Raw genomic sequence first — 15,253 nt, 5'->3', positions numbered from 1 at the left:
AATGGACAGGATAAACAAGAAGCACATCAGCTCAGGTTAAGCAGGTTAGAGAGGAAAGAGTTTGGACAAGTGCACAAGAGGGATAGTGGATGCATTGAACAAAGGATGTTGAAAATAGAGGTTCCTGGCAGGAGTAAAAGTGAAAGACCACAGAAAAGGTTTATGGATGTAGTGAAGGAGGACATGCAGACAGTTGTTAGGACAGGTGAGATGGAGGCAGATGTGGTGACCGCTAAAAAGAATAGCCAAAAGAAGATGAATGAAATTATACCACACAGGACTGTACAGAACATCACAACTTTTCAGGTGTGTCCCCCTTAACACTTGAACCTCTGCACTGTGCCCATTATGCACAGTGGGCCTCCATGCCCACTAAAATCAAAAACTGGTCCTCATTCTGTACTCTACTCTTGAGCCCACAGTCACATATGTACTGTAAAATGTAACGTCTCAAGGACAGCCTGTTCTTTGCCCTTCTCGCCTGTGCAGTTAACATGAAATGTGTATGAAAAATGGGCTGCAGTTTAACGAAATTGATGAGTTTTGGATTAAAACACACGCACATACGCGCGCACACACAGCTGCTTGAGCCTTAACCCCAGCAGCTCCTGCTTGACCACTTCACCTTCAGTTAAATGTACTCTGGAGGAGAAGTGTTGAGACCCATCCAGACTCGTGATGTGTGGGAGAGAAAATCGACACAGCAGCTTTATGCAAACGCTGCCTCAGCACAATGCCTGCAGTCCTGACACACAGCAGAGGAGAGCACGTTTGATTTGGCATGTTTATTCGCACTATAACATTTATGTTGTTGCAAAGAGCCTGCAGCTGAAAACATGAATGTTGATGGAAAGATTAAAAAAATTGGAATACATTAGTGATGATTAGCTGCAGTAAAACCAACACTTCATCCCCATTTGTCTGTCATGTCATGGAATACATTAAAGCGGTGATGTTGGCACTCTGCAGCTATGCTGGTCAGTTTATTTGACACTGAAGGCGACACAGGTGAAAAAAGCAAAGTGGGGTGGAGGTGAGCGATGAGTTCCAGCAGTGAGCTACATCAGCGTCTGTCTGTGTGTTTATTAAAAGCAAATCTGGATGCAGTTGTGGATGAATAAGTGGGTTAACTGGATGAAACTGGTTTTTCACAGGTTGAATTGATCGTTTTTTAACAATGGTAGCAGGGCCACAGCACAGATTTCCACACCAATTTTCACACTAATCAGTAGTAACCTATTGCAGTGACCCTGGAGGCAACACTGCCATTTCATAGATGTTTGCCGGGGAGAACGCAGGTGCTTCAGCTCTTTGATGTTGGTTTGAGTTGTTTGTTCATGATGGTGGATCAGAAGCAAATTTATTGTTAGGAAGCTGCTGCAGAAATACGTTTTCAGGGTTTTCCAGATTGTTCTGACTAAACTGACGAGTTACATTCACTGGCAACTCCTCATTGATGCAAATATGTGATTGGCAGCAATTTAGCATGCAGATGTGGTTGAGAAGTACTGGTGTGAGTATTTCAGCAACTGTTGATCTGCTGGGATTTTCTCACACAACTAAGGTTTAACCCACAAAAGAGAAAATATCCAGTGAGTGTTGTTTCTCTGGGTGAAAATGTGTTGATGTCAGAGGTCAGCAGAGAATGGCCAGACTGCTTTGAGCGGATAGGAAGGCAACAGTAGCTCAAACAACCATTTATTACATCCAATGTATCCAGAAGAACATCAATGAATGCACAACAAACCAAAGCTTGAAGCTACAGCAGCAGAAAACCACACTGGATGGCACTCCTGTCAGCTAAGAACAGCAAACTGAGTCTATAATTCAAACAGGCTCACCCACACGGGACAGCAGAGGATTAAAGACACGCTGTCTGGTCTGTTGAGTCTCTGCTGCAACACAGTGGTAACATGATGGTAGGCTCAGAATGTGGCTTAAGTAACATGGAAGCATGAATCCATCCTGCCTTGTTTCAACAGTTCAGGCTGCTGCTGGTGATGGTGGTGTAATGGTGTGGAGGATATTTTCAGATTGTTTAAATTCTGGCCTCTTGGAAGCAGTGACATGTGAGAAAATCACAAGTCATGATCAGCTGTTCTCATAAAGATTATGACGGCCAAATGCAACAATTTATTGGACACCGTTGTGTTCAATATGACATTAACAAGTCGTGATTTTCATTACGACTTGTACCGGGTGAGTGCTTTAATTTTCTCATTTTTAGACTTTTAGATACATGAACCCGTGTCCAGTCCTCCTGACAGCAATGTTTGTGGTTTTATTTGTTCTCAACTTCAAAGTAAAAAGAAAAATTAAAAATAGATCAGTTCCTGATTGCGGTCTAATTTTTCCCAACCTCAATCTGGGCAAATCTGGTTGAAATCTGACAAAAACATTGAGCTGACAGCATTGATTTAATTTTTTTTTTTTTTTTTTTTTTTTTTTTTTAAATGTCATTTTGTTAGTGTAGAAGAACACTTCAGTTCCTAAGAGATCTGGTTAGCAGTGACATAGGATCCTTTAGACACATGAACACTAAGTTTGTGTGTCAGTTTGTTAGTTGAAGCATCTTGTTGGCTCTTGTGGGTCGAGGTGTTGCTTTTGTTTTGACCTCACCTGAGTTTTTTTGTCTGTAGTATTTTAAAAAAACCAAATATGCCAAAACAAACTATCAACCCTTTCAGGAATTTCCTTTGTCTTCTGCTCTTTTGTCTCCCTCGAGCTCACACTGTACATCATCAGCTCACTGACATTTCACGGGTGCAAACCGCTGGATTAGCAAAGCTCTCCCCAATGCTGCTTCCAGCTTCTTTATTATGTCGGCCATGTGGAGCTGTGGCTGTTGTGGTTATTTTTAACTCCTGTCTGCGAGAAGGAACACTTTTTCTGTCCTCCTCCTCGTTTGTGTGCGGAGGCCCCGTGGGGAGGGGTTGTTTTCTGTTGGTCACTCCCAGAGGACCACAGGCGCGATGGGCCTACGGAGGCTGCTGCTCGGTCACTCTGCATCGTTACTAAATCGGACCTCATTCCCTCCTCCCACGCTGTAAACTTTCCTTCAAACAAACCGTCTCCAGGTGCGCTTCAGTCTCAGGTTGCTGTTGTTCAACGCTGCTCCTGTTGGACCTTTTGTGGATATTTCGTTGTTGCATATCCACAGTATGTAGGTGTGACAGTAAGTGGGTCAGCCAGGTTGTCCTGGTTACAGCTCAGTTGAATCGATAAATCATATTGTTAAGTCGCAGCCACGTTTGGTCCTCCAGCTCCTTGCTGCTATTTCATGGCCTCACAACGCTCCTTGAGAGCAGACAAGGACTTTTTTTTTTTTCTTACAGGCTGAGAAAACGATACCGTGTGGCTGATTTTCTATTATCATCCCTCCCCATTTTCAGGGAACAACAACAAAAAAACTAAAACCCAGACATGACAGATTGTGACGATGATGGTGACAGATTTTGGAAAATGGTGGCGATGGATTTTGAAAAATTAATCCAAAACATAAATAATCTGTGCTAATTATAGACACTGACTTTATTTAATCCCACACTGGGGAAATTCACTCATTACCGCAAGGGACAGAATAAAATTAGAGATGTATTAGAAAAATAAAAATATAAAAAAATATAAATAAGAAAACTAGTGTAGTGTACGCAAAATATTATACTATGCGCAGACAGTTATAATTTACAGAGAAATACCCCGTGGTGGTGGTTGTTGTGTACATAAAGTGCATTGGGAATGATAATGATACATGTGTACTTTTATCCCGTGTGGGTATTGTAAATCTTTTTCTGTTTCCCAGAACTGCAACCAATTCTCTTCTATCATGTTAAAACTAAAAAAATACTTTAATTACTTTCTTTATTCACACAAATGTTAAAAAAAAATTACAAATAATACATAAAAATGATGCTGCAGGCAGTGTAAAAGATAGACAAAGCTTTCAGGTCTGCAAAGTTAAGCTAACAAAGTATGTTAAACCTGCACTCTGTTAAAGACCACTAGGGGGCAATACTTGTGGTTGCAAAAAGGTCTGTGGGAAAAGAGCCTTCTGCTGACCTCTGTGAACACTTTAAAGAGGAGTTTGTGGGCTCTGTCACAAACAGAGGTTGCTCTGTACTGTATCCAATCCAGAGTGTCCCCTTCTGCCCACTCCCCGGTTGGACTATGCCCACACTCCGATGAACGATCCGAGCGTGAGCACACATCAGTTCGTCTCTGCTTTTTCCATGGAAACACTCACTCTTGCAGTTACAATTGCAATTTCGTTTAAAGCTTTAAAGCTAGCTACACAATCTGAAGAACGACATTTTTATCACTAAAGAGAACAAAGAGAAGGGCTAAATCGCACATCCTGACTGGGCTAGACCAACAGACTGAGTCGTTTGGTACCGGGCCGCGAGAGTTGAGGCTCGGGTGTGAAATTGATGGTTTTCAGGGTTTTTATCGGTTTTTAGCTTTATTATTATTATTATTATTATTATATATTTTTTTTTTTTTTTTTTTTTTTTTGAATCATTTTTATAGTCAATTCAGTTTCCCTGTGTCTTTTCCTGTGTGTTATAAATAAATCTTTTTTTGGTACCGGTACTGGTTTTATTTTGTTGTATCTGCGATACCTTAAAAGATGGTCTGTGAAAATATTGTCAGGCATAAACCAATCCGTGGCGCAAAAAAGGTTGGGGACCGCTGGGCTAGACCCAAAACCTTCAGGGTAGATGCCAACTGCAGTCACCCCTTAGCCCAAGTGGGGCCAATGTCCTTCTAAGTCTTCTAGTTGTTGCAACCAGATGCACTTAACAGTGTTTGTACTTATGTATTAAAATTACATTTTTTTTTTTTTTTTTAGCCCTTCCCAGGCTTCATGTCTTACACAGCTACAGAAAGAATGCTTTAATTAACATTTGAACTGCACTCTGAACACGAACACACCAGAAGTCGATAATTACTACAGCAGTTCATGGCGGTCTGTTACTGTCTAACCCTTAAAAGACACAAACATTGTTTATATGTGGATCTGTAATGTGGCTTCAAGGTCTAAACACAGTATAACAACACAAGGAAATTAATGAAGCGTGGGAGTGTGTGGAAGTTTCTATAGTCAGAATATGTTTTTATTCTTATAATTATTATTATGTTATTAAATTAAACAAGTGTGTGAGCAAAAAGTAAAAGGCACCAGGGAAAAGTAGTAAAGTTTAGTGTAAATGCAATAAATAAGGCTCATTGTTTGCATTAATAGATCTAATGATTTATTGTAGATCGTATAAATGACTGCAGGAACCACCAACCACTGACCTTTCACACACACTGTGGTTGGCCAGAACTGGACTCAAAAACCACAATAGTTACAGGTTGTGTCGATGCAACATTTCCTGAGAGTTAAATTTCCAGGGGGAGTGATGTCAGGTTACGTCGCAGGGTTTTGGAGTGGGTTTGTGGTTATGACTTACTCAACTGTACAGCACAGGCTATTCATTCAAACCTGCTATCGTATTAGTCTTTTTGACAATTTTATTAAACTAAAACAAAGTGCACTTTTCTTATTTTACAAGTCTATGCTGTATTTTTATATCATGTGGCTTTATTTTCATCAATGGCGTTGACAAAATGCATAGAAAGGAAAAGGCCAAAGGGAGGAGAGCAAAAAAGTCACTTGGAAAGTGAAAATCCTGAACTGATGTAAAGCAGAGGAGGAAAGCATTTGCAGTCAGGAGGGAAGAAAAGAGGGAGAGCGACTGGGTGTATGGGAATATTGAGCCACAAAGCATTTATGTCAGATCAAAGCTAATCCTTATCTTTGGGAGAAGGATTCAGTAATACCCTGGGCTGTCTTTCCCCCCCTCAAGGGCAGGTTTCTGTCTGTCTCTCTCTGCTCTTCTTGCTCACTTTTCCATGGAACTAGGGGAAATTTTCTGCACCTTTTCCCAGCTTTGACTCAGTGTGGAGAAACTGGGTCAGCTGGGGAGTGCAGAGTGAGGAGGAGGAGGAATTGTGGGTCTAGCCTCCAGACTCAGCTGGAGAGGGAGTTTTGCCTTAGGGGGTGCTGGTGCTGAAGGCAGGGGAGGGAGGCGGGGCGGCCGAGTGGAGGATGCTGACTACAGACACTAGAGATGCTCCACGACAGGACTCTCTTAAGATCTCATCATAACTTTCTGAAGGAAAGTGCAACATTGTACCAACATACTTGGACTTGCCTAATAAAGCTGCGATATTACTATTTAGTCAAATGATCATTAATACATCACCTTCTGGGTTTTAGCCTCTGAAATGCCCAGCCTGATGCTTTCACGAACTCTGCAATTAAAACATTACATGTAATATATATCACATGTTCATGTGTTAGAGTTATTGTTCTTTTTCCAGCTTGCTTTGTATCCCTTTTTCTTAGTTTTGCTTTGGTTTCACTTTCTCGCTTTACAGACCAATATGTGACCCCATGGTAACCTCCACATGCTAGGATATCAAATGCAATCCTTGACTGGTTGGTGAATGGTTGCTTGCTGCAATTAGGTGAAATCAGTAGTAAAGAGTGTGCAGCAAAAAACGTCGCTAACAGATTGCTGCAGTCACCTGTTGTTTGCATGTAAAGCTTGCCGACTAGTTGCTGAGTGGTAGTGAAACTGAAAAAAGTGCAAAACATTCACCTTCAAAATATCTGCGCATGGAATTCACCATCTTCTATCAAATTGCTATACTGGCGAATGACTAAAAATTAAAGCTAAATAGAATCAGTATTCAGAAAAGAGGTTAACGGTCTTGCAAATCAGGGAAGGGTTTTGTTGCTTCTTTATTCTGGAAAGCGTTCGTTTAGGTGGCTCAGCCCTCTGATCAGGATTCCTCTTGCATGCGTCCCTAAGGAGGTGTTCTGGTTAGGGCAATTTGGAGGAAACCCCAGGGCGAACCTTGAATACACTGGAGGGATTAGGCATCCCATCTGGCTATGCAGGATCCCCCAGGAAGAGCTGCAGGATGTGATTATGCATGAGGGTGCTTAGGCCACGCTTTTCTTACAGCATATATTGATGACTCAGTCAGTGAAATTATTTCAAACAGACCAGCCTGTCCTTTTTTTTGTTGTGGTTGTTTAATGCCACTCAAGGTCGAATGTGATCATCTGTTTTCACTCAAGTGAACCAAACTAAAAGAAGACTGAATATAGCGCTCCAAGCATGCTTAGTGTGAACTCATTCTTATCTGTCACTGCTACATCAATGTCCCCACAGGGCCAGAGGATGAGTTTAATTGCCTAAGATCTTGTTTTTGATAACAGTGTAAGATGCGCAGTGTTGCAGGGCAATCAGTGGTCACCTTTTTCCCCATTTCTGTCAACACTTTATTTTGCCGACCCCCACCCACCCACCCTTTTCGTCCTCGACGTCGGCCCACAGTCATGCCCGGACGGACGCCGACGGCGCCGAGATGGCAGCGTAGAGAAAGATGTACCCTTCCCTCCTCAGCAATTTTCACACTTGACAATTTCAGCGAGAAAATAAAATATAAAGTCGGCAGGGCCCTGTTTGGTATTCATTGTTTCCTTGGTGCTATTTTGACAGGATTTAATCATCTGCAAAAGCAAACTATCACAGCTTCCGCATGGATTAACACGGTAGAGACGTGATTATGCAGGAGGAGGAGGAAGAAACTGTTTATGGAGTTTGTGGCCTGAAGGAGAAAAGAATTAGCCGTGGTTAACAAAGATACCGACGACGAGTCTTGTGAACTCGCCTCTTCTGCAGTCCACTGCCGGCTGATGTGTAGAGTGTCTGTTGCATATCACGACTCCTCATCCTTCATGATGCATTGTTGTATTTTGACCACTATGCTTGTACCTTCCCTTCTTCTAGGCCTCTTATCTGTGCATAAGTCACATCCGTTCCTCTTGCTGACTCATGTTGCATTTAGTGATTTGACATGACTCTTACAGCATCTTTGCAAGTTCTGAAAGCTCCTCTAATACAAAGCAGCAGACGCACAGTTTGAAGGTCCAATAAGAGCAGCAAACGATGGCATTTGGTTAATTCTCCCTGTGATTTTGTTTTTGCTGCAGTAGCAAGCAGATTGCACAAAACCAATTTGTTTTGTCAACATGAATGCAAAATCCAGAACAGGAGGTACTCATTAGCTGAACCACAATGCATGCATGGTTTACAGACAATTATGAGATAGGAGGTTGTTAATTTTTAACGGCACGTGGCGCTGTCAAACCTCCTCAAAATTAGATCCAGCAGATTAATACTTTTAAATAGATTAAACAGACATTGAACATTTAGGAAGAAGTTGGATGTTGCTTCGATATCTGAAATCATCGGCGCCAATCATATTTAAACATATTTTTAATTAATGGGACAGGAAGTTGTAAACAAGAAAAGTGAAAAGTCCAGTACAGTTCTGCAATACTTTGACTGAGAAACTGAAGAGTAAGCTGATATATAACCACTTATTGGAGCAACGCATAATCACATTCAGCACAGGCATGTGGACGTTAAACCACCATGAAAGATGGCTCTTATCATTAGCAACACTAATCACATATAAAAGCAATATTTTAACTTCATCCGTGAGATTATAATAAGTTTTGAGTGTCAAAAAGTCTGATTTTTGCAAAACTGCAATTTCAAACCTATAGTCCCTATGAAGGTCACATAAAACCATTCAATACAGGTGCACAACAAAGCACTCATTATAAAATACATATTACTGTATTTAATACACATTAAATCAATACATTTTAAATGCTAACATTTAGGTCATAACATGACATGATATAACTGTTTAGAAAAAAGGCCTCTTGCCTTTGCTGTTATTATATCAGGGAAAGGTTCTTGTTTTCCCTGGTAACCAGTAGTTGTTAGGGGAAAAAAGTCATTCTGGACATTGCTGGGGGAAATTTGCAAAGAAAGTATTACATCAAAAACCTCAGTGTTTGCTGTGGCTAATTGCCATGGTCGTTTGCAGTCTTTCATGTTTCTCTGAAAATACTAATTAAGCAAATACAATTTTTAAGTGTGTGTTTCACTAGTGCTTAGAGTAGCTGAATAGTGTTTGTAGCCAAAAACGTGACTCAATCTTCGTCTGCAGCCACACGCTAGAAATCAAAGCAATCAGAACGAGGTTTTCTTTTGCCAGCCAGTTGGGAAATACATATTTTTCCTTGGTGACAGGCTGCATGGATATGGTTGTGTCTAGTCTCCAGTTCTTGGGCCTTATTCACTTGTTCTACATTATCACGTCACACATCCCAAATTACAGACAAATCGTGTGGTTAGTGGTCACATGTCTGCAAATCCTCAATATGGTGCTACATTGGAAACCTCATCGCAGTTGCATTGGTCTCTATCAGATTGCCAGTCACTGACCAGTCAGTCACTGACCAGTCTGTAGGCCTGTGTGACTCTGGGACTGGTCTCTAAATTTGATGTTTAACAGGATCTGTTTTTCTAGTGTTGCACTTTGCAGACAGTCTCTGAACAAAATTTTTTTGCCACTTTTGCAACAACTTAACTTTTATAAATACTGGTCTCATGTGTTTATGCTCTCAGTTATTAGTTTTAAAGTAGATGATAAAGCACTACATGCTTGACTGACAAGTTTCTAGAATATGAGTCTGCTGCACTCTCGCAGTCAGATCCACTCCTAACTTGTCATTAAAAAAAACACTTGATGTCGAACTCCAAAATGCCAAACCTTCAAACCAATAGACACTATCAAGGTGACATGTCCATTTTTATATACAGCCTATGTTACCATCACTGGTAACCACTTTCTAACTTCTGTACAGGTAAAAATAGCCAGCCTGCACACTCATATTTTACAACAATGAATTGATGTTTTATAAAAAAAAGATGGTCAAGCTGTAGAGGTGTCTGATGGAAATTTAACCTACTTCCTGTGCTGATTAAAGCTTGGGAACAAGTGAGTCAGTTGACCTTTTAGTTGCTGTTTCAAAAGGTCAAACACACACCGCTCAGCTCAGCAGCACGGTTTCTAAAAGCCGCAATAACTGCAGGCAAAAGCACCGGTGCAGTCATGAAAGATTGGGTTTGGGCACAAAAAACAAGACTTTTCTGCATCAGAGAAATGGTAAATATTGGAGCCGATGTTTGAGTATTCAATGATGAGCAAGCTACCGAGAGATGAGTTTTTGGTGAAAAGACTTTAAGCAAACAGCAGCTGCACTGTGTCCTTTTTCTCTCCAGAGTCAGAAGTGTTGTAGTTCCTGCTGATGCTGCAGACTCTTGATATCAAATGATGAAGATCAAAAAGAAGAGATCCTCAGTAGATAGTTCTGCAATGTGCGTACAAAACCTTGAATTCTTATTGATGTTGTTTTTTTTCCTTTTTTTCTTTCTGTTGCAGATGAAGGGCCATGTTGCCCCCAAAGGGCCGTAATATCACTGTGAAGTCGTGAACGAAACCAGCTCTGCTTCCCCCCCTGCATTTCTTCTAGAGCCAATTAAATTGTGTTTTCCCTCTTGTGAAAATACCTTTTTTCCTGGAAATGGAGACTCTTTCCCAGGATTCGATGCTCGAGTGTCAGATCTGCTTTAACTACTACAGCCCCCGACGGCGACCCAAACTCCTGGATTGCCGACACACATGCTGTTCGGTGTGTTTGACCCAAATGCGTAGCAGCCAGAAAGAGATCCGCTGCCCATGGTGTCGTGGCGTCACCAAGCTCCCCCCGGGCCTGTCCGTGTCTCACCTCCCGGATGACCCAGACATCATCACCGTCATCGCCATCCCTCACACCTCTGAGCACACGCCTGTCTTTATTCGCCTCCCCAGCAATGGCTGCTACATGCTTCCCATCGCTAAAGACCGGGCACTGGGCCTGCCAGGGGAGCTGGGATGTCGCTTCTTGCCCGGCAGCCAGCAGAAGGGGGTGACAGTGGTGACTGTGCCCGAGGAGCAGCCACTGGGTCTGGCTATGGGTCTAGACGGTGTAGGTTTGGAGGGAAGTGAGGGAGAGAGGAGGGTTACTGGTCCAGTGGGAGGAGCAGGAAAGGGCTCCACATGGTCTGGAGTGTGCACAGTGATCCTGGTGGCGTGTGTGCTGCTCTTCCTCCTGGGCATCGTGCTGCACAACATGTCCTGCATCTCCAAACGCTTCACTGTTATTTCCTGCGGCTGAGGGAGGCCGCTGCGGACCCCCTCAGGATTCCCTCCCACCAGCCCTGCCTCTCCTCAGGGTGGGACTCTGTTAAGGAGAGGGAACTAAACTCACATCGAGGGCATTAAAGGAAACTACAGTGCAGTGTAGAGAGACAGTGATGATGATGATAAAGAAGAAGAGGGCAGGAAGGAGAGCCACAAACTGGTCTAATGTTGTGGAGTTTTTTTTTAATCCTTGAAATGGAAATATGCATTTAAATCTTCACTCTCCTCTCATTGGACAGCACTCTGCTGGCGTTGAAACACCCACCTTTCTCCATTCCTTCCATTTTTCCTGAAAGAACGCTTTGGGAATCCCTCCAGATACGTTTCTGGCCCGCCGATTTGTTTTTGGCTGGAAGCTGTGCTGACACTCACACTCGCTGTGGTTGGATTGCCCGTTTAGTCTGTGGTTTGTAGAAATGCATCATCATAGAGTTGTTTAGATGAATGCCCGCTCCGAGTGCGATGTCTCCAGCTGGTGCTGCAGTACAGGGAGTCCGGACTTGGCCGCTCACCGTTCCCTGATGTTGCAGGAATTAACTGTGCAGGATTTTCTTCTGCCTCCTCCAGCCTGAATATTCTGAGGAGCTAAAATCAATTTTCTTTTTTCTTCTTTTTTTTGTCAAAAACACAACCTGTGCAGAACAAACTGTTGCTGTGATGATAGTTCCACATAGTTAGTAAAGGCTGCGTTGTCAAAAATATGGATTGTAATGTTCATACATACCAGCTGAAATACAAACACAGGTAGTACAGAGTCGTGTTATTAGGGCTTTAAGAAATAAACAATGTTAAATGAATTGATTGTCATTGGTTCCAGCCTCTCATATATCAGGTTTTTCTGTCTTATATAACTGTACGATAAATACTCTTGTACTTTGGCCTGTTGTTTGCACACAAAAACAATCTAAAGCTGTCACTTAGGATTGCCAATTAACTCATAATTGACAGAGAATTGGTATAAGCAATTTAATGAAGAAATTAAGACCTTGAATTGGTATTAATTTAAATGAAAATGATGAGCATTTGGAAGAATAATTTAGCTTCGCTTCAGGCAATTGGATGAGAAGTTCAGCATCACCTTCTTATCTGTCTTCAAGCTATAGAGAAGGGATATCTTTGCAAGAAAAACACGTTGCACTAGCTTTAGAGCATCAGAACTTCACTTTGAAGTTAGCTAGGCTAACGCTTTCCTCTTGTGTCCGTGTAACTAGCTAGCAGGTTAGCTTTCAAAATGAAGCTCTAAAAAATAAAACATTTGAACATCAAGACGTACCAATATAGAGCTTACCTGTTAGGGCATATTTATTAACTTTAAAGTTAACTTAATTTTAATAGTTAATGAATATTCAAAATTTTACATTTTTTTTCCCCCTCAAATTAGCTGATTGGCTAGCTTTCTACATCTCTGCCTGTTTAAAAATAAATAAATCACAGCTTGATATTTTCTATTGATATTTTTTCTTCTTTTTTTCATTTGTTCTTCTTCAAAAAAATAATCAGAAAATATTTTTCTGTAATTCGAGAACTTTGGATATATTAAAAAAGAAATCACATTTTTTAACTTTAAAGCAACCAAGGCTAGATGGTTTCCCCGTTTGAGCTGAGCTCCAGCTGAGAATGGACAGATACAGTGATGCTGATCCTCTCATCAAATTCTCTGCAAGGAAGCCAACAAGCTCATAAAAATTTGAGTTTTCAAAATTGCAGCATTCTTCTGTTTTATTATTTTCAGTTTTTATGTTTTTGATGTTTATTCATGTGATTGAATTTGTTCATTTGCTTTTTCATCCTGACCCGCCTCATACTGACTTCATCCTCTAAAGCCAGATCCTCCAGGCCTTCGCCAGCAGCCCACATGCCATCTTCCTCCACCTTCTCATCTTCCCCTTAATTCTGAAACTGCTTTGTATATGGGCTGAACTGTAAAACAACAAGTTTATGTAGTATGTGAGTAACAAGTCAAGAGTGGGAGGCCGCTGTAAGGTTACTGTTAATGAGGGCTGTATTGATTTATCTGCTTTTGAATATTTCACTGCAGAGGTGGATATTTCTGGACTCATTTTATTCCCACTTTTGTATGTTGAGGCAAGCATTTTGTCTGCTTACTGTAAATCAGTAGATGTACAGTACACATAAACAGGGTAAACGCTTTTGTACAGCAGTCTCATCATGTACAGAATGATTGTAATTGTCATTTTTGATCATTTCCTTTTTCTTTGACATATTTTAGCCTTTTTTGTGTGTTTGAGCTTAAATAAACATGAGTTATTCAGGGCGCGCAGATTTGTTTCACCACACCAATGATAAACATGAGAAAAATAATGTTTAATATAATACTCTAGGTTTATTTCAGACACCTAAACTATAAAATGACTTTTACCCTGAAAAACAAACTAGAAGAAATATTATTTGATTTATACTCAATATTTATTGGGTTGGATTCATATCAGCATGATTTTATCGACTGCCGCCAAAGTAAGAATTCCAAACTGTTCAAAGTAAATAAATTTAGAGATTAAATCAAACGTGCTTCAGATATTTTGCCTTTCAGCTCTGCGACACTCTCCTGAAAAGGCGTTCAGGGTGCAGAGGGGGCAGCTGTTTTGTTCTGCAGATGCAGGGATAGATGGAGTTAAGTTCAGCTGAAATGGTTTGTGTCGTGCTGGTTGCTACGAAACAGCGCTGAAGGTCCTTTTGAAGTTGCTCAAAGTTGAAATATTTCCAGCTCCTAGCACTCTGTGTTCTATATGCTCTAAAGAACTTTCTAATTTCTCAACACTTGGGGTTTAAGTGGTGTTTTGGGGAGATGGCTTTCTCCAAGATTAAAAAAAGTTGGATTTTATTTATGCCTGTTAGTTGGAGATAATTGCTTAATAAACATTAATAAATTGTTATTCATTTCTTAAAATGTCATCATTGCCTTTAAATCATCAAAAAGATCCTCTAATGGACCTTGCAACCCAAAGCTCTTATTACAGTTAACATTTAAAAACACCCATATCTCGATGCCTAATGTAGAATCACAGCATTTCTACTGGGAACTTGAGTCAAAATGTCAGTTTAAAGCATTACAAGTATGTCATGCACAGTTTTATTACCATAACGTGGCATGACTGCTACTTTTAATCCACAAGAGCAATGCTGAAGGGGACAAGTGAAGGATGTGCTCTTAAAGACCAGCTTAACCCATATGGGTTTATTCAGCCATGCTTCATAAGGTCAAATATATCTGCTAAAGTTTTTTTTGTATCTATGTCTCAGATATCTGTGGAATCTTTGGGCTTAAAAGAGACAAAAACAAAAAAATATCCAACTCTGCCAACCTGTTGTCAAGTACTACACACTTAGTCCACACTTAGAATAGTGTTAGTTAGATAGTATTTTTGTAGCTGAAAGTTTTTGCCAAACAACTTATCTTTGGCTGATGTTCCCACACAGCACAGCCATCCATTTAAATGGCAGGTTTAATACCAATATCCACCCTAAGCCCTACAAGGACTGACCTCTCACAGTGTTCACCTGTCTGAGGAGTCCTTGAAAACTAAGGTTATTTTTAATTTCTTTAGAGCCAAGAACTTAAAGGACCAACTCTCTCACTGGAACATCTTATAGGCTTTTGTCTTAAAGAGTGAACAAAGGGAAAACATGGTTGCTTCTCCCATACTTGCTGTTTTTCAGTAACCTTATAGTTAACGTCATTGCACTTTGAACTGTGGGTAAATTTAAGCAAGACATATGTGCATTTTTTTCTGGTGCAGTTGGTGTAGGAACAACAACCAGTCTTCACAAGGCAAGCTAACAGAGGACTGTTACCAACTTTTATGATGAACTTTACATCAAAGTGCACAAAATGCCATGTTGCTCTTTCAGCGATGTTGTTTGGTTGACACTGTTGATGCCAGGGATGTGTGTAATGCCCCTCAATATCCATGAATCTGTGATGTGGACATTTGCATTGAGCTGTAATTATGAGTTGGATAGGGTTGAAGAAGGTCATCAACCCAGCAGCAGGCCCAGTTTTGTGCATCGGGGCATTTTTGTTTACTCCAGGAAGTTTACTCAAGCGCACGTTTCTAACTAAACAGTCTGAAAC

General features: G+C 40.9%; 1 protein-coding gene across 2 annotated transcripts in view; it reads left to right on the top strand.

The window, feature by feature from the left end:
• rnf152 (ring finger protein 152) overlaps positions 1-13,434 on the top strand; it is a 58,631-nt gene extending 45,197 nt beyond the window's left edge. For both annotated transcript variants that reach the window (XM_086306758.1, XM_086306759.1), the window contains exon 4: positions 10,360-13,434. In XM_086306758.1, the coding sequence (XP_086162884.1) occupies positions 10,502-11,134 (633 nt within the window). In that variant the 5' untranslated portion in view covers positions 10,360-10,501 and the 3' untranslated portion in view covers positions 11,135-13,434. The remainder of the gene's footprint in view (positions 1-10,359) is intronic.
• Positions 13,435-15,253: the final 1,819 nt, after the last annotated feature.

This window comes from Aulonocara sp. 'chitande type north' Nkhata Bay, linkage group LG9, assembly GCF_057382095.1.
Source record: "Aulonocara sp. 'chitande type north' Nkhata Bay isolate Kocher_YH1m ecotype deep benthic linkage group LG9, A_spYH_male_GT1.1, whole genome shotgun sequence".
NCBI classification, from domain to species: Eukaryota; Metazoa; Chordata; class Actinopteri; order Cichliformes; family Cichlidae; genus Aulonocara; species Aulonocara sp. 'chitande type north' Nkhata Bay.
The sequence above is the reverse complement of the archived record's forward strand: the minus strand, read 5'-3'. Positions and strand labels throughout refer to the sequence as shown.